The sequence below is a fragment of the Pristiophorus japonicus genome, chromosome 8 (assembly GCF_044704955.1).
Source record: "Pristiophorus japonicus isolate sPriJap1 chromosome 8, sPriJap1.hap1, whole genome shotgun sequence".
NCBI lineage: Eukaryota > Metazoa > Chordata > Chondrichthyes > Pristiophoridae > Pristiophorus > Pristiophorus japonicus.
In genome coordinates, this window is record NC_091984.1 from 66,180,595 (window position 1) to 66,201,725 (window position 21,131).

Here is a 21,131-nt window from a genome sequence, read left to right on the forward strand (position 1 = left end):
GTTGGAGTTCAGAAGGATGAGGGGTGATCTTATAGAAACATTTAAAATAATGAAGGGGATAGACAAGATAGAGGCAGAGGTTGTTTCCACTGGTCGGGGAGATGAGAACTAGGGGGCACAGCCTCCAGATACGGGGGAGCCAATTTAAAACCGAGTTGAGAAGGAATTTCTTCTCCCAGAGGGTTGTGAATCTCTGGAATTTTCTGCCCAAGGAAGCAGTTGAGGCTAGTTCATTGAATGCATTCAAATCACAGCTAGATTTTTAACCAATAAGTGAATTGAGGGTTACGGGGAGCGGGTGGGTAAGTGGAGCTGAGTCCACGGCCAGATCAGCCATGATCTTGTTGAATGGCGGAGCAGGCTCGAGGGGCTAGATGGCCTACTCCTGTTCATAATTCTTATGTTATGTTCTTATGGAATCACCCTCCTAACACTACCAGACCCTGCACACACTCCCAGTACCAACACTCAATACATTCAACCTACTTGTTTACCTGCATTCTAGAACATTCTGCCTGGATAAAAAAAATGAGAGAAAATTAACTGAATATTTAAGTGTTCATATAATAATTATTGAGCCTATTGATTTACACATTCCCAATATATGGCTATAATCGTGGACTTTGACCCAAAAATATTATTTAACACTCCCACTATACTTATGTACAGTAAAAATGCAATTTAACTTATCCAATCATCGTAAAAGAGTAATCCCAATAATATATCATAGGTTTGTCGGAGGCAGCTTTTAAGGGGGGACTTAAAGGAGGAGAGAGAGGCAGCGAGGTTTAGGAAAAGAATTCCAGAGCTTGGGGCCCAGGCAGCTGAAGGCATAGTCGCCAATGGTGGAGCAATGAAAATCGGGGATATGCAAGAGGCCAGAAATGGAAGAGTGCCAGGATCTTTGAGGGTTGTAGGGTTGGAGGAGATTAGAGATATGGAAGGCTGAGTCCATGGAGGGATTTGAAAACAAGGATGCGAATTTTAAAATCTAGGCATTGCCCGTTTGGGAGCCAATGTAGGTCAACGAGCACAGGGTTGATAGATGAACGGAACTTGGTGCGAGTTAGGATATGGGCAGCAGAGCTTTGGATGAGCTCAAGTTTACCAAGTGTGAAAGATGGGAGTCCGGCAGGGAGAGCATTGAAATAGTAGTGTCTGAAGGTAACAAAGACAGGGTTTCAGCAGCAGATGAGGTGAAGTAAGGTTGGAAACGGGTGATAGATATTACAGAGGTGGAAGTAGGTGGTTTTGGAATGTTTTTACTACGTAAAGGTGCTATATAAATAGAAGTTGTTATGTGGGTGAAACATTCGGTGTTCAAACTAACCATGAGACCTCGTAATATTAAAAATCCTGTTTATTAGCATACACTTCTTGCAGGAGTCACACTTTTCTTGTCCATTTCCTGAAGTTATTTCTATCATACCTGTCTGTCATGCTTGTCTGACACGGTTGAACATTTATTTTTGACTGAGTCCTCCTAACTTCCATCTTTAAAGTAGATGAGTCTGATCTCCACAGTGCCATCTGTCTGAGGGCTGTGGAAGAATTGATGATCCCTGGTCTATCTTACAGTTTCCACTGCTATAATTGGACATCCTGCCCAATCTGACGTTTTGCCAAATCTGTCTTCTGTTGCCATTGCTGTCATCAGACCTGCAAGCAAGCTGATTTCCCAGCATTGAACTGGGAACCAGCTGTTAATTGTTTAAAGTACTTACTGCACTTTGGTGAATACAATAAACAATTTAAATAACCGACAGCTGGGCCAGCTTCTACATTACTAATCGTATTAGTAAGGGGATAAGATGCTGGAAATGCCATAGCTCCAGCCTCCTGCATTCCCTACCCCCCTAAATTCTACCAGAGATACTCTCTCCTTTTATACTGCAAACCATAGCCCTCACAGAAATAAACCCTACACCTTTTCTCCCCCCCCCCCCCCCCATATTCCTGGTGACTCATTTCAAATGCCACTTCCAATGCCCACATACCCTTAAACTCTTAGCACTTATGCAATCAGGGTCCAATACCCAATCTATTACTTCCACACTCTGGCACTCCTTCCCTATGCTTGTCGATCTCAGGGATCACCTTTCCACCACTACTAGTGCTCCAAAAAAATCACACTGCTCTCCTCCCAGGACCCCATCCCTGTCCCCCATTGCTACTGGACCCCCGAGACACCACTCTCTGTGCTCATTTACAATTTTCCCCTAAATGAATATAATTATGTAACTGGAACCCGAGGATAGCATTAACACTTGCATAAGACTTTAGAATAAAATGCAGTTATCACTTATTCAAACACCATAAATCAGTGGTCCTGATAACTTGATATTACCTGTAGATCTCCCTTGGCATTGTTCACAGTCCGTCAGAAGATATCATCATCATAGGCAGTCCCTCGAATCGAGGATGACTTGCTTCCACGTCAAAAAGTTCATAGGTGTTTCAATGAAGGACCTAAAATTTCAGGTCCTGAACTAAATCTTGAAGGGTGGAAGATGCCTGTGCGTGGATTTTTTTAACGTGTGGTAGCCGTTGCACACCAGCCACCACATGGGCTAGACACAGCTAGGTATTGGTCCAGTGGCAAGGATTAACCAAGATGACTGGAGACCAGCTCTGCTGCAAGGACCGAGCCCACACACCTAGCGAGTTCGGGGCCCAGAAGAGGAGAGGGCCCCAGGGGCAGCACGGGCCAGCCCACATTATATAGAAGATATCGATATCATCATCATCATCATAGGCAGTCCCTCAGAATCGAGGAAGACTTGCTTCCACTCCTTAAGTGAGTTTTTTGGTGGCTGAACAGTCCAATACAAGAGCCACAGACTCTGTCACAGGTGAGACTGGTTTGCCGCATGCTCTTTCCACTGCCTGCGCTTGATTTCTGCATGCGCACGGCATTGAGATTCGAGGTGCTCGGCGCCCTCTCGGATGCACTTCTTCCACTTAGGGCGGTCTTGGGATTCCCAGGTGTCGGTGGGGATATTGCACTTTATCAGAGAGGCTTTGAGGGTGTCCTTGTAACGTTTCCGCTGCCCACCTTTGGCTCGTTTGTTGTGAAGGAGCTCAGAGTAGAGCACTTGCTTTGGGAGTCTTGTGTCTGGCATGCGAACTTTGTGGCCTGCCCAGCGGAGCTGATCGAGTGTGGTCAGTGCTTCAATGCTGGGGATGTTGGCCTTGACAAGGACGCTGATGATGGTGTGCCTGTCCTCCCAGGGGATTTGTAGGATCTTGCAGAGACATCGTTGGTGATATTTCTCCAGCGACTTGAGGTGTCTGCTGTACATGGTCCATGTCTCTGAGGCATACAGGAGGGCGGGTATTACTACAGCCCTGTAGGCCATGAGCTTGGTGGCAACTTTGAGAGCCTGGTCTTCAAACACACTTTTCCTCAGGTGGCCGAAGGCTGCACTGGCGCACTGGAGGCGGTGGAAAGTGATACATTAGATCTACAAAGCCACCTAGTGGCTGTAGCCTGCAGTTACAGCCTTACTGGGATTTTGGTCGCTTGCGCACTAAGGTGTTGAGTCACCACCACATCTAAACTGTTGGTGTATAGAGCAGTCGTTCTCTCGTCTCTCCTTTTTATGGATGTGAGACCTGGACACCCTACAAGTGTCACATCAAAAAGTTGGAAGCTTTCCATATGCGCAGTCTCAGATCTATACTCCACATACGCTGGCAATACCGGGTGTCAAACTTTGAGGTTCTGGAGAGAGCTCAATCAACTAGCATCGAGGTGATGATCATGCGAGCCCAGTTCCGGTGGGCTGGACATGTCATCCGCATGGATGAGTCAAGGATCCCTCATCAGCTTTTTCATGGCGAGCTCTGTGAAAGTCGAAGACACCAGGGGCGCCCCTGCAAGTGCTACAAAGATTGCATCAAGGCTAACCTCCAGTACTGTGGCATCCGACCAAAGGACCTCGAGAATACAGCAGCGAATAAAATCCAGTGGCGAGCCCTCATGAGGACTGCCTGCCAGAGCTTCGAAGAAAGCCGATGTCAACGCCTGCGGGACACGAGAGATAGACGACATCAGGTGGCAGTACTGTCAGCATCAGGCACATCGAACTTCCCTTGTCCGACGTGCAAGATACTATGTGCATCCAGAATTGGCCCATACAGCCACTTGAAGACACATGCCATTGATGATTAGCACATCAACGTCTTTGTTGGATATGACAGACTACCAAGACAAAGCCACCTAGTGGCTGTAGCCTGCAGTTACAGCTTTACTGGGATCTATTTACATAAGGAATTCTTATTGTAACTAAGTAGATAGATATTTTCAATGTTAAATGTTGGCATAAAAAGTGGAAGCAAAATTTGTGACAACAGGAAGTGAGGTGTGCTGTCAGTTTAAATTGTTTATTGTATCCATCACGGAAATCCATCATTTCACAAATATAACTAAAGAAAAGGCATTTTGTAAAATACTGTTGTTAAGGAATGCTGCCTTTTAAATAATGAGATACCTAGTTATATAAAAAGCATAACACTTTGCAGAAAAAGTTTTTAATTTTTTTTTTTCCAGAATATTTTATGTATTGAGTGATACTTGATTTACCAGAAAATAAACCGCTACCCATAATATCAGTCTTTCATGACTTGGAAGCTTAAAGATTTCAGTTTTAATTATTCTCATTAGCTCACTGTAGATTATTTTTTGGTATACTATTGAGACCTGTTGCATATGCTTACACCATGTACATGCTCATAGGGGGCAATTTTAACCCTACCCAGTTGGCGAAAACTGGGAGGGTGGGCAGTTAAAATGCCCCAGGTTACTTAACTGCTAGAAAGTTGTATGGATCTGATTTTAACCGATGCATCGGGCCCTGACAGCAATTTTAATTCCCAGCCTGAATGGGGAAGCTTCTGCAGATTTCCCACCAAGTGAAGGCCAGCTTGAACATCAGGAAGCTGAAGGGGCTCTCCAGGTATTTTTTTTAAAATTCTCCTTTTGTGGGGCTAGAAGGACCAGAAGTGCTCCTCTGAGTCCCACAAGGAAAGTTTTGGTCTTCCTCCCCTGCAACCTCTACCACTGAGAAAGACAAGAGCAGCAATATCACAAGAACACCACTATCTCCAAGTTCCCTTCCCAACTCTCAACATTCTGATTTAGATATGTATCCCTGTTCCTCCATCATTGCTGGGTCAAAATCCTGGAATTCCCTACCTAACACCATTGTTGAGAGCACCATCACCCCAAGGATTGCAGTAGTTCAGGGAGCATGCTCACAATTACCTTCTGAGAGTAGCTAGGCATGAGCAATAAATGTATCTTTGCCAGCATTGCCAACATACCAAGGAAAAAAAAGTCTGACCGACTGGTCTTTTTGCTAAGGATCATTACGGTGTAAAATCAATAGGTGTGACTTAGTTATCTCAATATCCCCCAAATGGCTGATTTAAAAAAATTTGGGTCTTTCGATTTTCTCAGTAAATATCGCTTAAACCTTCCAGGTCCTGTATAGAGGGTGTACTCAGCTGGGCAGAACAACTACATAAATGCACATGACCTGGGTTTTGAGAGCCCAGCCTTATCCAATAATTTTCTCCCTTTAGTAGTATCGACCCTCCAGTATTTCAAAAGGCTTCCGGCTGAGAAACCGACAATGCCAAATGCAACAACTTGTGGCACTTTTGTAGGAAATATCCCAAGGAAAAACAGAACCAAGCAAGAATTAAGAGGTAGGGGAGGAAACAAGTTTTGACGAGGCATTTAAACGTAGGGAAAGACATAGCAAGCTGGTGGGGTTTAGGAAGATAATTCTGGGGTGTAGGGACATGATTGCTAAAGGTTCTGCCACTGATGGTTTGGGGGAGGGAGGGGAGAGAAAAAAACAAGCCCAAGTCTGATGCTCTCTTCTGGACCATCTCCAATACATCAACATTTGAATGGTTACCTAAAAATGCATCCATTTTAATACTTGTCTTGACAAATTTTTGAAAGAAATAGAAAGCTATTATTTCAGCAAAATAGCAGAGCTCTATATTGAGCTGAACAGTCAGATTCCCTAAGTTAATAGTAACCATTTGAAAACCTAGTTGTGCTCGAGAGAAAAAAAATGTGCTGTAGTTCAGTTACTGCATTCTTGCTGGCAGCAACATTGTAAGGTGAAGGACCATAGCTGGCCCATTTGCAGAGGTGGTTTTCCCAGACACAGGAAATACTGCCAGAGCAGCAATATTAACAAGGTTATTGGGCCACACTACATCATAATTCTAAAAGGACAAAGGGTGTTAAAAAAACAAGCCTGAAGGCTTTGTCTTAATGCAAGGTGTATCCGTAATAAGGTGGATGAATTAACTGTGCAAATAGATGTTAATGGATATGATGTGATTGGGATTACGGAGACGTGGCTCCAGGATGATCGGGGCTGGGAACTCGACATCCATGGGTATTCAACATTCAGGAAGGATAGAATAAAAGGAAAAGGAGGTGGGGTAGCATTGCTGGTTAAAAAGGAGATTAATGCAATAGTTAGGAAGGACATTAGCTTGGATGATGTGGAATCTATTTGGGTAGAGCTGCAGCACACCAAAGGGCAAACAACGTTAGTGGGAGTTGTGTACAGACCTCCAAACAGTAGTAGTGATGTTGGGGAGGGCATCAAACAGGAAATTAGGGGTGCATGCAATAAAGGTGCAGCAGTTATCATGGGTGACTTTAATATGCATATAGATTGGGCTAACCAAACTGGAAGCAATACGGTGGAGGAGGATTTCCTGGAGTGCATAAGGGATGGTTTTCTAGACCAATATGTCGAGGAACCAACTGGGGGGAGGCCATCTTAGACTGGGTGTTGTGTAATGAGAGAGGATTAATTAGCAATCTCTTTGTGCGAGGCCCCTTGGGGAAGAGTGACCATGATATGGTGGAATTCTACATTAGGATGGAGAATGAAACAGTTAATTCAGAGACCATGGTCCAGAACTTAAAGAAGGGTAACTGTGAAGGTATGAGGCGTGAATTGGCTAGGATAGATTGGCGAATGATACTTAAGGGGTTGACTGTGGATGGGCAATGGCAGACATTTAGAGACCGCATGGATGAACTACAACAATTGTACATCCCTGTCTGGCGTAAAAATAAAAAAGGGAAGGTGGCTCAACCGTGGCTATCAAGGGAAATCAGGGATAGTATTAAAGCCAAGGAAGTGGCATACAAATTGGCCAGAAATAGCAGTGAACCTGGGGACTGGGAGAAATTTAGAACTCAGCAGAGGAGGACAAAGGGTTTGAATAGGGCAGGGAAAATGGAGTACGAGAGGAAGCTTGCAGGGAACATTAAGATGGACTGCAAAAGCTTCTATAGATATGTAAAGAGAAAAAGGTTAGTAAAGACAAACGTAGGTCCCCTGCAGTCAGAATCAGGGGAAGTCATAACGGGGAACAAAGAAATGGCAGACCAATTGAACTAGTACTTTGGTTTGGTATTCATTAAGGAGGACACAAACAACCTTCCGGATATAAAAGGGGTCAGAGGATCTAGTAAGCAGAAGGAACTGAGGGAAATCCTTATTAGTTGGGAAATTGTGTTGGGATAATTGATGGGATTGAAGGCCGATAAATCCCCAGGGCCTGATGGACTGCATCCCAGAGTACTTAAGGAGGTGGCCTTGGAAATAGCAGATGCATTGACAGTCACTTTCCAACATTCCATGGACTCTGGATCAGTTCCTATGGAGTGGAGGGTAGCCAATGTAACCCAACTTTTTAAAAAAGGAGGGAGAGAAAACAGGGAATTATAGACCGGTCAGCCTGACATCAGTAGTGGGTAAAATGATGGAATCAATTATTAAAGATGTCATAGCAGTGCTTTTGGAAGGAGGTGACATGATAGGTCCAAGTCAGCATGGATTTGTGAAAGGGAAATCATGCTTGACAAATCTTCTGGAATTTTTTGAGGATGTTTCCAGTAGAGTGGACAAGGGAGAACCAGGTGATGTGATATATTTGGACTTTCAGAAGGCTTTCAACAAGGTCCCACACAAGAGATTAATGTGCAAAGTTATAGCACATGGGATTGGGGGTGGTGTGCTGACATGGATTGAGAACTGGTTGTCAGACAGGAAGCAAAGAGTAGGAGTAAATGGGTACTTTTCAGAATGGCAGGCAGTGACGATTGGGGTGTGTTGGGGCCCCAGCTGTTGACATTGTACATTAATGATTTGGACGAGGGGATTAAATGTAGTATCTCCAAATTTGTGGATGACACTAAGTTGGGTGGCAGTGTGAGCTGCGAGGAGGATGCTATGAGGCTGCAGAGTGACTTGGATAGGTTAGGTGAGTGGGCAAATGCATGGCAAATGAAGTATAATGTAGATAAATGTGAGGTTATCCACTTTGGTGGTAAAAACAGAGAGACAGACTATTATCTGAATGGTGACAGATTAGGAAAATGGGGAGGTGCAACGAGACCTGGGTGTCATGGTACATCAGTCATTGAAGGTTGGCATGCAGGTACAGCAGGCGGTTAAGAAAGCAAATGGCATGTTGGCCTTCATAGCGAGGGGATTTGAGTACAGGGGCAGGGAGGTGTTACTACAGTTGTACAGGGCCTTGGTGAGGCCACACCTGGAGTATTGTGTATAGTTTTGGTCTCCTAACTTGAAGGACATTCTTGCTATTGAGGGAGTGCAGCGAAGGTTCACCAGACTGATTCCCGGGATGGCGGGACTGACATAAGAAAGACTGGATCAACTGGGCTTGTATTCATTGGAGTTCAGAAGAATGAGAGGGGATCTCATAGAAACGTTTAAAATTCTGATGGGTTTAGACAGGTTAGATGCAGGAAGAATGTTCCCAATGTTTGGGAAGTCCAGAACCAGGGGTCACAGTCTAAGGATAAGGGGTAAGCCATTTAGGACTGAGATGAGGAGAAACTTCTTCACCCAGAGAGTGGTGAACCTGTGGAATTCTCTACCACAGAAAGTTGTTGAGGCCAATTCACTAAATATATTCAAAAAGGAGTTGGATGTAGTCCTTACTACTAGGGGGAATCAAGGGGTATGGCGAGAAAGCAGGAATGGGATACTGAAGTTGCACGTTCAGCCATGAACTCATTGAATGGTGGTGCAGGCTCGAAGGGCCGAATGGCCTACTCCTGCTTCTATGTTTCTATGTTTCTATGTTTCTATGTTTCTATGTTTCTATGTTTCTATGTTTAACCCAGTTCACTTGTGCAGCCCAGCAATGTGGTTTCTGACTTCCTGGGATACATAGATATTATTAAGCCAGAAATTTAAGTTTCCATTCGGACTTTTGAACAATTTATAAACAGAGGAGTAAACTGCTTGGCCCATTGAGCCTGTTCCATGTCTTTTTAATCATACCCTTTCTCCATATCTCAATACCTTATTTCTCAAATATATGTTTTACCTTTGAACACTTCAATTGAATCTGCAACCCTCAATGTACTGTTTTATATGTTGGGGACGGTCTTGGATCTGGCCTGGAGACGATGAAGGTTGAACAGGTTCCCACTTGTTCAGTAGTTTAGCTCCACCCCAGCGGGGAGCTTGTGTGTGAGGTGGAGTATTGCAGCGAGAAAGATTGAGAAGAGGGTTGGCATGATGCCGCAATCCTGTTTGACCCCGGTCTGAACGTGGATTGGGTCTGTAATGGATTCGTTGGTAAGGAATTATGGCTTGCATGTCGTCATGGAGCAGGCTGAGGATGGTGCCAAACATTTTGGGGCAGCCGAAATGGAGGAGGACGCTCCATAGATCCTCGCGGTTGACTGTGTCAAAGGCCTTTGTAAGGTCAAAGGCAGCCATGTACAAGGTTTGGTGCTGTTCCCTACATTTTTCTTGCAGCTGTCACGCTGTAAAAATCATGTCCGTTGTACCCTGTAGGGGACGAAATCCACACTGTGTCATCGAGCTACAGTACGCGGACGACGCTTGCGTCTGCGCACATTGAGGCTGAACTCCAAGTCATAGTCAACATCTTCACTGAGGCGTACGAAAGCATGGGCCTTACACTAAACATCCGTAAGACAAAGGTCCTCCACCGACCTGTCCCCGCCGCACAGCACTGCCCCCCAGTCATCAAGATCCACGGCGTGGACCTGGACCATTTCCCATACCTCGGGAGTCTCATCAACAAGGGCAGACATTGACGACGAGATTTAGCACCGCCGCCAGTGCAGCCTTGGGCTGCCTGAGGAAAAGCGTTTGAAGATCAGGCCCCCAAATCTGCCACCAAGTTCATGGTCTACAGGGCTGTAGTAATACCCGCCCTCCTATATGGCTCAGAGACATGGACCATATACAGTAGATACCTCAAATTGCTGGAGAAATACCACCATCGATGTCTCCGCAAGATCTTGCAAATCCCCTGGGAAGACAGACGCACCAATATTGCCGTCCTTGACCAGGCCAACATCCCCAGCATTGAAGCAGTGACCACGCTCGACCAGCTCCGCTGGGCAGGCCACATTGTTCGCATGCCTGACACAATACTCCCAAGACAAGCGCTCTACTCTGAACTTCTTCACGGCAAACGAGCCAAAGGTGGGCAGAGAAAACGTTTCAAAGACAGCCTCAAAGCCTCCTTGATAAAGTGCAACATCCCCATGACACCTGGGAGTCCCTGGCCAAAGACCGCCCTAAGTGGAGGAAGTGCATCCGGGAGGGTGCTGAGCACCTCGAGTCTCATCGCCGAGAGCATGCAGAAACCAAGCGCAGGCAGCAGAAAGAGTGTGTGGCAAACCAGCCCCACCCTCCCTTTCCCTCAATGACTATCTGTCCCACCTGTGACCGGGACTGTGGTTCTCTTATTGGATGATCCAGTCACCTAAGAACTCATTTTTAGAGTGGAAGCAAGTCTTCCTCAATTCTGAGGGACTGCCTATGATGATGGGTTTTATATGTTCTTACAACCTTTTGTGTGAAGCTTTTCCTGGATTTATTTTTAATTGCTTTGCTCAAATTCTAAGATTATGTCCCTTGTTCTGGGTTGTCCCCATGATTTTAATATTAGTAGCAAGAGATATTCTCTGCCTATTCCGTTAATTTATTTCATTATTTTAAACACTTTCATCAAATCACCTCTTGATCTCGTGATCTCCAGGGTATATAACTAAATTTACTTAGTTTCATTTTTGCTCAGTTCCATCATCTCCAGTTGAGTCGCTGATATTTTGGTGTCTGCTTTGCAATGTCAATACAACAGATTCCAAAACACTGGAAACAAAGATTATTTAATAAATATAAGCACTTATGTACTGTCTATGCAATATCAGACTAGACAGATGGTTGGTTGTTGTACTGGTATTGTCTGAAGTTTCAGAAGGCAAAACTCTGATAAATAAGAAACAAAAGCTTAGAAACATCTATTATTGAAACCCCAGTAATTCTGCATTTTCAAGGCAAGCTAATTTGATAAATGCAGTCCACTCATTGTAGTGCACTATAGGTAAACTGGACAAATATATTTGCAAAAACTGAGGACACTTTTTTGTCTGGCAAAAGGTGGGGAAACATGGGGTGGGGGAGTGGCTGAGAGAAATGGGGAAAGGAGCAATGAGTTGGAGAGGGCTGGGGAGTGGAAGCTTAAAATGAATTGTAAGCCTGAAACTTTGAAGCACAGCTGGCCTTTGTCAGAGTCCTGAGTTGGAGAGGTACCCAGGACACACAGGAGAGTGCTGAGTTAAGGAAAGGGAGTTGGATGTCAGAATAAAATGGACATATGAGAAAACACACGTTGGGTACGTGCTGATCAGTACATTATAAGTGGCTGCAATGTGGTATGCATAGGAAGGAGAATAACAGTATAATTTAGTGAAACTTAGCATAAGCATTTTCATCAAAACAACTGGAAGCACTAATTGTCAATCAATTTGAACATTTGAAGACTGAAGAGGCACTTAGTAAGGTTTGTAATCTGTTCTTTGTAATTAATGTATGATAGTGAGGAAGCAATTAATTGTGCCCAAAATGGTTAAAGATTTTGGAATAAAGTGGGTGAGTGGGTGCATTTTAGTATGGAAAAAGGGATGATACCTGTACTTCAGGAAAAACTAATGTTGAGTGCAAGTATGATTGTAACAGACCTTCAGTACCTTGGCATTCATTAACGTTTGTAACAGAGCATTAATTATGTAAGATGCATTTTGTAGCTCAGATCATTATTTTATCATTAATTTGATCAGACTTTGGGGAACGCCATAATACAGAGCTGAGCTTGCTTTAGAATTTTTATTAATTCAGAACTGTAGTTTGGAAATGCATGTGATGGCATATGAATATCTCCCAAATTTAAAATACAAAGTAAACACGAAAGCCTCAGCAAAGGCGTATTTGCTGGATTTTCAGCCCGTCACGTGTTGTCTGTCCTTTGAACATCAATCTGCCAAATATAGCTGTTCAAGCCACATCAAACATTACTTGCTCACAATGATTTAATATTTTTTAACTTTATGTAAATATGCAGTAATTACAGTAAACTTGGATTCTGTTAGCTTAAGCTAGTATCGTACTCCTAGTAAAATAATGTTTTTACTGTGTGCCATAACTTATTAATTGTTGAACCATCAAAGACGTATCAAATTTGCTTTTCTCAGAAAACACCTGCTTCTTGTGTACTTTGTGTGACTAAAATCAAAGTGAATCTGAATAGTATTTTAATCAATGCATATTAAAATTATTTGATGCTCTCTTAGGATTGTCTGTATCAAAATAATGTGAAGTGTGTATACAGGAAAGAGGATGGAGGGAAAAGGGAGACAAAATCAAGTGCTACACTAATGTGAAACAACCTTTTTAATTTAAAATGAGTAGGATGTTGGTTCTCCATAAAGTGTATAAATATTTTCAATGTGCTGTTGGTTTTCTATAATATATTTCACCAAATTTATAATTCATAGACATATTTTGTTTTTAAATATATTTGAAATAAAATGAAATGGGTGAGATTAATGCTGACTAAAAGATGCAAAGTGTTGTCCATTTTCTTCATTCAGTTTTATTTTCAAGATAAACTATACCCATTCTTCAGTGTACTCGAACTTTCACTGTCACTGCTGAGCGAGTGATTGGTAGGCAACCTGCTCCCAGACCTCCATTGTTTTTGGTTGATCCCCCTGAAGGCATATATTAAGCCTAGGCTGGACTACCCTGTACACATTTATTTATCTTGGTTCAGTCAAGCCTAGATTGGAAGTGGCTGGGTGTTCCTTGCTTAACAATTTAAGTTTTGATGTACAGATTTCAGTGTTATGAAGTCCTTTTTGAGAGGAGAGTACTGTACTTGTGGAATATTAAAATGCTGCATTGTTAGAAGTGCCATATTTTGGATGAGATGTTAAACCGACACCTCCATCTGCTTGCTCGAGTGGACATGGAAGATCTAATGGAACTATTCGAAGGAGTGTGAGAGTTCTTCCTGTGTCCTAGGCAACATTTCTCCTATATCAAACACTACCAGAAACAGATGATGTGGTCATTCATTTATTTTTTGTTTGTGGGATCCTCCTGTGTGCAATTTAGCTGCTGCGTTTGCTTACACAACAACAAAAACTTCTATTTATATCGTGCCTTTAACGTTGTAACTGTCCCAAGGTGCTTCAGAGGAGTGTTCTAAAACAACATTTGATACCGAGTCACAATGAGAAATTAGGGCAAATGGCCAAAAGATTGGTCAAAGAGGTACCTTTTAAGAAGCGTCCTAACTGAGGAAACACAGGTTTAGGTAGGAAATTCCAGAGCTTGGGGCCGAGGCAGCTGAAGGCATGGCCACCAATGGTTGAGCGATTTAAAATCAGGGCTGCTTAAGCGATCAGAATTAGAGGAGCGCAGATATCTCGGGAAGCATGTGGAACTGGAGGAAATCAGCGATATGGAGGGGTGAGGCCATGGAGCATTTGAAATCCAGGATGAGAATTTTAAAATAGAGGCGTTATTTAACTGGGAGGCAATGTAGGTCAACGAGCACAGATGTGATGGGTGAATGGGACTTGGTGCGAATTAGCACACTGGCAGCCAAATTTTGAATGACCTCAAGTTTACGTAGAGTAGAACGTGAGAGGCCAGCCAGCAGTGCTTTGGAATAGTCTAGTATAGAGGTAACAAAGGCATGGATGAAGGTTTCAGCAGCAGATGAGCTGAGGCCGGGGTGGAGATGGGCAATGTTATGGAGGTGGAAATAGGCGGTCTTAGTTATGGTACGGATATGTGTCAGAAGCTCTTGTCAGGGTCAAATATGACACCAAGGTTGCGAATGGTCTCATTTAGCCTCAGACAGATGCTGCGGAGAGGGGTGAAGTTTGTGGTGGGGACTGAAGACAATGGCTTTAGTCTTCCCAAAATTTAATTGGAGGAAATTTCTGCTGATCCAGAACTGGATGTCGGACAAGCAGCCTGACAATTTGGAGAAAATGGAAAGGTTGAGGGAAATGGTGGGGAGGTAGAGCAGGGTGTCATCAGCATAGATGTGGAAATGGATGCATTTTTTTTGGGTCGATGAGGGGCAGCTTGTAGATGAGAATAGGAGGGGGCCAAGGTTAGATCCTTGGGGCACACCAGAGGTAATGATGCGGGAGTGGGAAGGGAAACTATTACAAGTAATTCTATGGCTATGATTAGATAGATAAGAATGGAACCAGGCAAGTGCAGTTCCGCCCAGCTGGACAATGGTGGAGCGGCATTGGAGGAGGATGGAGTGGTCAACTGTGTCAAAGGTTGCAGAAAGGACGAGGAGGGATAGTTTACCTTTGTCACGGTCACATAGGATGTAATTTGTGACTTTGAAAAGAGCAGTTTTGATACTGTGATGGGGTGGAAACTTTATTGGAGGGATTCAAACATGGAGTTCTGGGAAAGATGGGCATGGATTTGGGAGGTGACAATACATTCAAAGACTTTGAAGAGGAAAGGGAGATTTCTTATAGGGTGCTAATTTGCAAGGATGGAGTGGTCGAGGGTTGGTTTTTTGAGCAGGGGGTGTTGACAGCAGATTTGAAGGAGAGAGGGACAGTACCTGAGAAGAGAGAACCATTAACAATATCAGCAAATATGGGAGCCAGAAATGGAAATTGGTCGTCAGCAGTTTAGTGGGAATAGGAGTGAGGGAGCAGGAAGTGGGTCTCGTAGCCAACATATGCTTGGAGAGGGCATAAGTTGGGATCGGAGAAAAACTGGCAAAGATGCGAGTTAAGGGAGTTTGGCTAGAGGAAGGAAAGGAAGTGGCAAAGGTAGCTGATTGGATGGTCTCAATCTTGGAGACGACAAAGTCCAGGAGTTCCTCACACTTGTTGGAGTGAGGGTGGAGGAGACGGGGAGAGAGGTTTAAGAACACGGTTTTCAGCAGAGAAAAGAAGCCGGGGATTATCTTTGCATTCCAGAGTGATCTTGGAATAGTGAGCAGTTTTGGCAAATGAGAGCAGGACCTGATAATGCTTTGTGGTTCAACCAGATCTGGCGGCAAAAGGCTAAACGAGTTGTCCGCCATATCCGTTCAAGTCTGCATCCTTTGGATTTAAAGGAGCAATGATGAGGGCCGTGCTGGGGGAATAGCCAGCGGGAGAGAGAATAATGGTTTTACTAGGAACTAGGACATCAAAGGTGTGGCTGAGCAGATCGGTCGTGGTGAATGGAGGTCCAAAGGCTGGACAATTGGGATTTTGTAAGTGAGTTGGGAAGAGAGATTTTTCCACGAGCAGACACGAAGTAGGGCATGGGTGGGAAGCGGTGGAAAGAGGATATGAGTGGAGAGCGATACAAGAAAGTGGTCTGAGATATAGGTTAAAAAAACGGGATGAGGTCTTACAAGCTGAATTTCGGGAGCTAGTCAGAGTAGGAATTGCAGGATAGTTCAGATGAATACGTGGCTTGAGGAGTGGTGCAGAAGGGCGGGATTCAAATTCCTGGGACATTGGAACCAGTTCTGGGCGAGGTGGGACCAGTACAAACCGGACGGTCTGCACCTGGGCAGGACCGGAACCAATGTCCTCGGGGGAGTGTTTGCTAGTGCTGTTGGGGAGGGGTTCAACTAATATGGCAGGGAGATGGGAATCTATGCAGGGAGACAGAGGGAGTAGAATGGGGGCAGAAGCAAAAGATAGAAAGAAGAAAAGTAAAAGTGGAGGGCAGAGAAACCCAAGGCAAAAATCAAAAAAGGCCACATTACAGCAAAATTCTAAAGGGACAAAGTGTGTTAAAGACAAGCCTGAAGGCTCTGTGCCTCAATGTGAGGAGTATTCGTAATAAGATGGATGAATTAACTGCGCAGGCAGCAATTAACGAATATGATATAATTGGCATCACGGGGACATGGCTCCAGGGTGACCAAGGCTGGGAACTCAACATCCAGGGGTATTCAATATTCAGGAAGGATAGACAGAAAGGAAAAGGAGCTGGGGTAGGGTTGCTGGTGAAAGAGGAAATTAACGTAATAGTAAGGAAGGACATTAGCTTGGATGATGTGGAATACAAAGGGCAGAAAACGCTAGTGGGAGTTGTGTGCAAACCACCAAACAGTAGTAGTGAGGTTGGGGACAGCATCAAACAAGAAATTAGGGATGCGTGCAATTAAGGTACAGCGGTTATCATGGGCGACTTTAATCTACATACAGATTGGGCTAACCAAACTGGTAGCAATACGGTGGAGAAGGATTTCCTGGAGTGTATTAGGGATGGTTTTCTAGACCAGTGTGTCGAGGAACCAACCAGCTGGCCATCCTCGACTGGGTGATGTGTAATGAGAAAGGACTAATTAGCAATCTTGTTGTGCGAGGCCTCTTGGAGAAGAGTGACCATAATATGGTAGAATTCTTTATTAAGATGGAGAGATAGTTAATTCAGAGACTGGGGTCCTGAATTTAAGGAAAGGTAACTTCGATGGTATGAGACGTGAATTGGCTAGAATAGACTAGCGAATGCTACCTAAAGGGTTGACGGTGGACAGGCAATGGCAAACATTTAAAGATCACATGGATGAACTTCAGCAATTGTACATCCCTGTCTGGAGTAAAAATAAGACGGGGAAGGTGGCTCAACCGTGGCTAACAAGGGAAATTAAGGATAGTGTTACATCCGAGGAGGAAGCATCTAAATTGGCCAGAAAAAGCAGCAAACCTGAGAGGGAGAAATTTAGAATTTAGCAGAGGAGGACAAAGGGTTTAATTAGGAGGGGGAGAATAGAGTACGAGAGGAAGCTTGCTGGGAACGTAAAAACTGACTGCAAAAGTTTCTATAGATATGTGAAGAGAAAAAGACTAGTGGACGTAGGTCCCGAGCAGTCAGATTCAGGTGAATTTATAATGGTGAACAAAGAAATGGCAGATCATTTGAACAACTACTTTGGTTCTGTCTGCACGAAGGAAGACACAAATAACCTTCCGGAAATACTAGGGGACCGAGGGTGTCGTGAGAAGGAGGAACTGAAGGAAATCCTTATTAGGTGGGATATGTGTGTTTGGGAAATTGATGGGATTGAAGGCCGATAAATCCCCGGGGTCTGATAGTCTGCATCCTAGAGTACTTAAGGAAGTGGCTCTAGAAATAGTGGATGCATTGGTGATCATTTTCCAACAGTCTATCGACTCTGGATCAGTTCCTATGGACTGGAGGGTAGCTAATGTAAAACCACTTTTTAAAAACGGAGGGAGAGAAAAAACGGGTAATTATAGGCCAGTTAGCCTGACATCAGTAGCGGGGAAAATGTTGGAATCAATTATTAAAGATTAAATAGCAGTACATTTGGAAAGCAGTGACAGGATTGGTCCAAGTCAGCGTGGATTTATGAAAGGGAAATCATGCTTGACCAATCTTCTGGAATTTTTTGAGGATGTAACTAGTAGAGTGGACAAGGAAGAACCAGTGGATGTGGTGTATTTGGATTTTCAAAAGGCTTTTGACAAGGTCCCACACAAGAGATTGGTGTGCAAAATTAAAGCACATGGTATTGGGGGTAATGCACTGACGTGGATAGAGAACTGGTTGGTAGACGGGAAGCAGAGCGTCGGGATAAACGGGTCCTTTTCAGAATGCCACGCAGTGACTAGTGGGGTGCTGCAGGGCTCAGTGCTGGGACCCGAGCTATTTGCAATATACATTAATGATTTAGATGAAGGAATTGAGTGTAATATCTCCAAGTTTGCAGATGACACTAAGTTGGCTGGTGGTGTGAGCTGTAAGGAGGACGCTAAGAGGCTGCAGGGTGACTTGGACAGGTTAGGTGAGTGGGCAAATGCATGGCAGATACAGTATAATGTGGATAAATGTGAGGTTATCCACTTTGGAGGCAAAAGCAGGAAGGCAGAATATTATCTGAATGGCGGCAGATTAGGAAAAGGGGAAGTGCAATGAGACCTGGGTGTCATGGTACATCAGTCATTGAAAGTTGGCATGCAGCTACAGCAGGCGGTGAAGAAGGCAAATGGTATGTTGGCCTTCATAGCTAGGGGATTTGAGTATAGGAGCAGGGAGATCTTACTGCGGTTGTACAGGGCCTTGGTGAGGCCTCACCTGGAATATTGTGTTCAGTTTTGGTCTCCTAATCTGAGGAAGGACGTTCTTGCTATTGAGGGAGTGCAGCGAAGGTTCACCAGACTGATTCCTGGGATGGCAGGACAGACATATGAGGAGAGACTGGATCGACTGGGCCTGTATTCACTGGAGTTTAGAAGGATGAGAGGGGATCTCATTGAAACATATAAAATTCTGACGGGACTGGACAGGTTAGATGCAGGAAGAATGTTCCCGATGTTGGGATCGTCCAGAACCAGGGGATACAGTCTAAGGATAAAGGGTAAGCCATTTAGGACTGAGATGAGGAGAAACCTCTTCACTCAGAGTCGTTAACCTGTCGAATTCTCTACTGCAGAGAGTTGTTGATGCCAGTTCATTGGATATATTCAAGAGGGAGTTAGATATGGCCCTTACGGCTAAAGGGATCAAGGGGTATGGAGAGAAAGCAGGAAAGGGGTACTGAGGTGAATGATCAGCCATGATCTTATTGAATGGTGGTGCAGGCTCGAAAGGCTGAATGGCCTACTCCTGCACCTATTTTACATAGAAACATAGAAAATAGGTGCAGGAGTAGGCCATTCGGCCCTTCGAGCCTGCACCGCCATTCAATGAGTTCATGGCTGAACATGCAACCTCAGGACCCCATTCCTGCTTTCTCGCCATATCCCTTGATCCCCTTATTGTAAGGACTATATCTAACTCCATTTTGAATATATTTAGTGAATTGGCCTCAACAACTTTCTGTGGTGGAGAATTCCACAGGTTCACCACTCTCTGGGTGAAGAAGTTTCTCCTCATCTCAGTCCTAAATGGCTTACCCCTTATCCTTAGACTGTGACCCCTGGTTCTGGACTTCCCCAACATTGGGAACATTCTTCCTGCATCTAGCCTGTCTAAACCCGTCAGAATTTTAAACGTTTCTATGAGATCCCCTCTCATTCTTCTGAACTCCAGTGAATATGTTTCTATGTCTTTTCTGTGATTGACACTGGGGTAGCGAGGCCACGAGAGATGGCAACGTCAAGGGAGTGGCCATGAATATGGTTGGGGAGTTTACATGGAGGGAGAGATTAGGGTAGGATAGGAGGGTAGCCAACTCTGAGGAGAGAGAGCATGATGAATTCAGATGCTTACATAACATTAATGACTGTATTTCAAAAATAATCTGTTGCTTGTAAAGTGCTTATAAATACAAGTTGGTTCATTCATTCTTTCCCAATTCACAGGAATAAGTACATAAATGTGCTCATTCAGAAGTTTAGAACTTGAACTCTTAACTAAAAACACATTTTTTCCACATTCCAGTATATCTATAAACCAAGGAAATCATGTTAAGTGTAAAGTGCTTTATTTTGTTAAGATATTAACAGTACTGCTTTTAATTAACATTATGTTGCTGTTCATTAATGAGACCAGTATTAATGAAATATATTGGTACACACGTGCTTTAAAATTGAAGCAAATAGTGTGGTATGTTGCAGAGGGTTTACACAAAATGGTATGGAATGACAGCAAGCAGAGTCAAGTCTCCCACCATTGGAGTTTTTGATTTCAGTTGTGCCACTGTGAAAAGTCAGGTGTTTTCTCTCCTTTGTGTTGGAATGCTGGATCCGGAGCCTCGACCATTCTGATTTTATGCAGTTTCTGATAGGTGGCAAAGAGCAGCTTTGGTAGTAAACCACTTCACCGTTTCAGATTTTAGGATGTTTGTGATACAGAAATGAAAAGCATAGGAAGAAAAAGTGGGCACTTTCATTATAGACCAATAAAAAGCAAACACTCACCATTTAGAAGACACCCACAATCAGGACTTTTATTTATTAATTAAAATGTTAAAGATGTGCAATGCCTCATCCTTTATCTTCTTTGCTAATCATTGCTTTTATAATTTTTAATAAAATCAGCATGTGTCTTGCTAGCTTAGGGCTTTGGCTAGTATAGCATACATGTTATGATTCGGAATTGAGAGGTTATAACCTAAAATGGAACAATAAAAGGAATTTATAAAAAAATGTTCACTAATTATAAGGGAATTATTTGTTTGGTAAAATAATTTTACAAAGTAGCTGAGTTAAAATAGGAAATACTTAAATGTTTTTGCAGATCAGTTTTAACTTGTAAAGTGATTAACTCATTCTGTACTAATAGTTTTTCCATGTGATTGGTATATCTTGTGAATGATTACTCTTGAAGGTAAAGAGGAAATTAACTAACTGGTTACATCCCTTCTGGTCACTCACAGCATACTCTTTTGCCTTATGAACAGACTATAACTGAATTTGTTAAGACTTGCCCATCTGGTAGTCACCATACTCTTGGGGCTTCATATTGTCAGGCTGAGAGCAAGCTTGAACATGCTCTTCCCTGATTCTGTTGTTTTTGTCTCCACTCTTTCAGTGCCCTACAGGAGTCATTAAATGAAAACTTCATGCTGATCATTACGCATCGAGAAGCCCAGCGGGATTATAGCCTGAACTTTCCGGGCACCAGAACTGTTCAAGAGGTGAGTTACAGTGGAATTGGTAGGTAGAGATAGCTCATTATCGTCAACAGAAGCTTGGCTAAAGAGGTTCTAATCTTTTGCTAATTACTGCACAAACTTCTGATTTATCGTTTGTTTATCTTAAAGCTGCA

At 43.6% G+C, this 21,131-nt stretch overlaps 1 protein-coding gene across 5 annotated transcripts in view; it reads left to right on the top strand.

Annotated features, from left to right (window-relative positions):
- The window catches only part of faf1 (Fas (TNFRSF6) associated factor 1), a 521,459-nt gene that overhangs the window by 144,267 nt on the left and 356,061 nt on the right, over positions 1 to 21,131 (top strand). For all 5 annotated transcript variants that reach the window (XM_070886900.1, XM_070886901.1, XM_070886898.1 and 2 more), the window contains one exon: positions 20,895 to 21,000. In XM_070886900.1, coding sequence (XP_070743001.1) covers positions 20,895 to 21,000 — 106 coding nt within the window. The remainder of the gene's footprint in view (positions 1 to 20,894; positions 21,001 to 21,131) is intronic.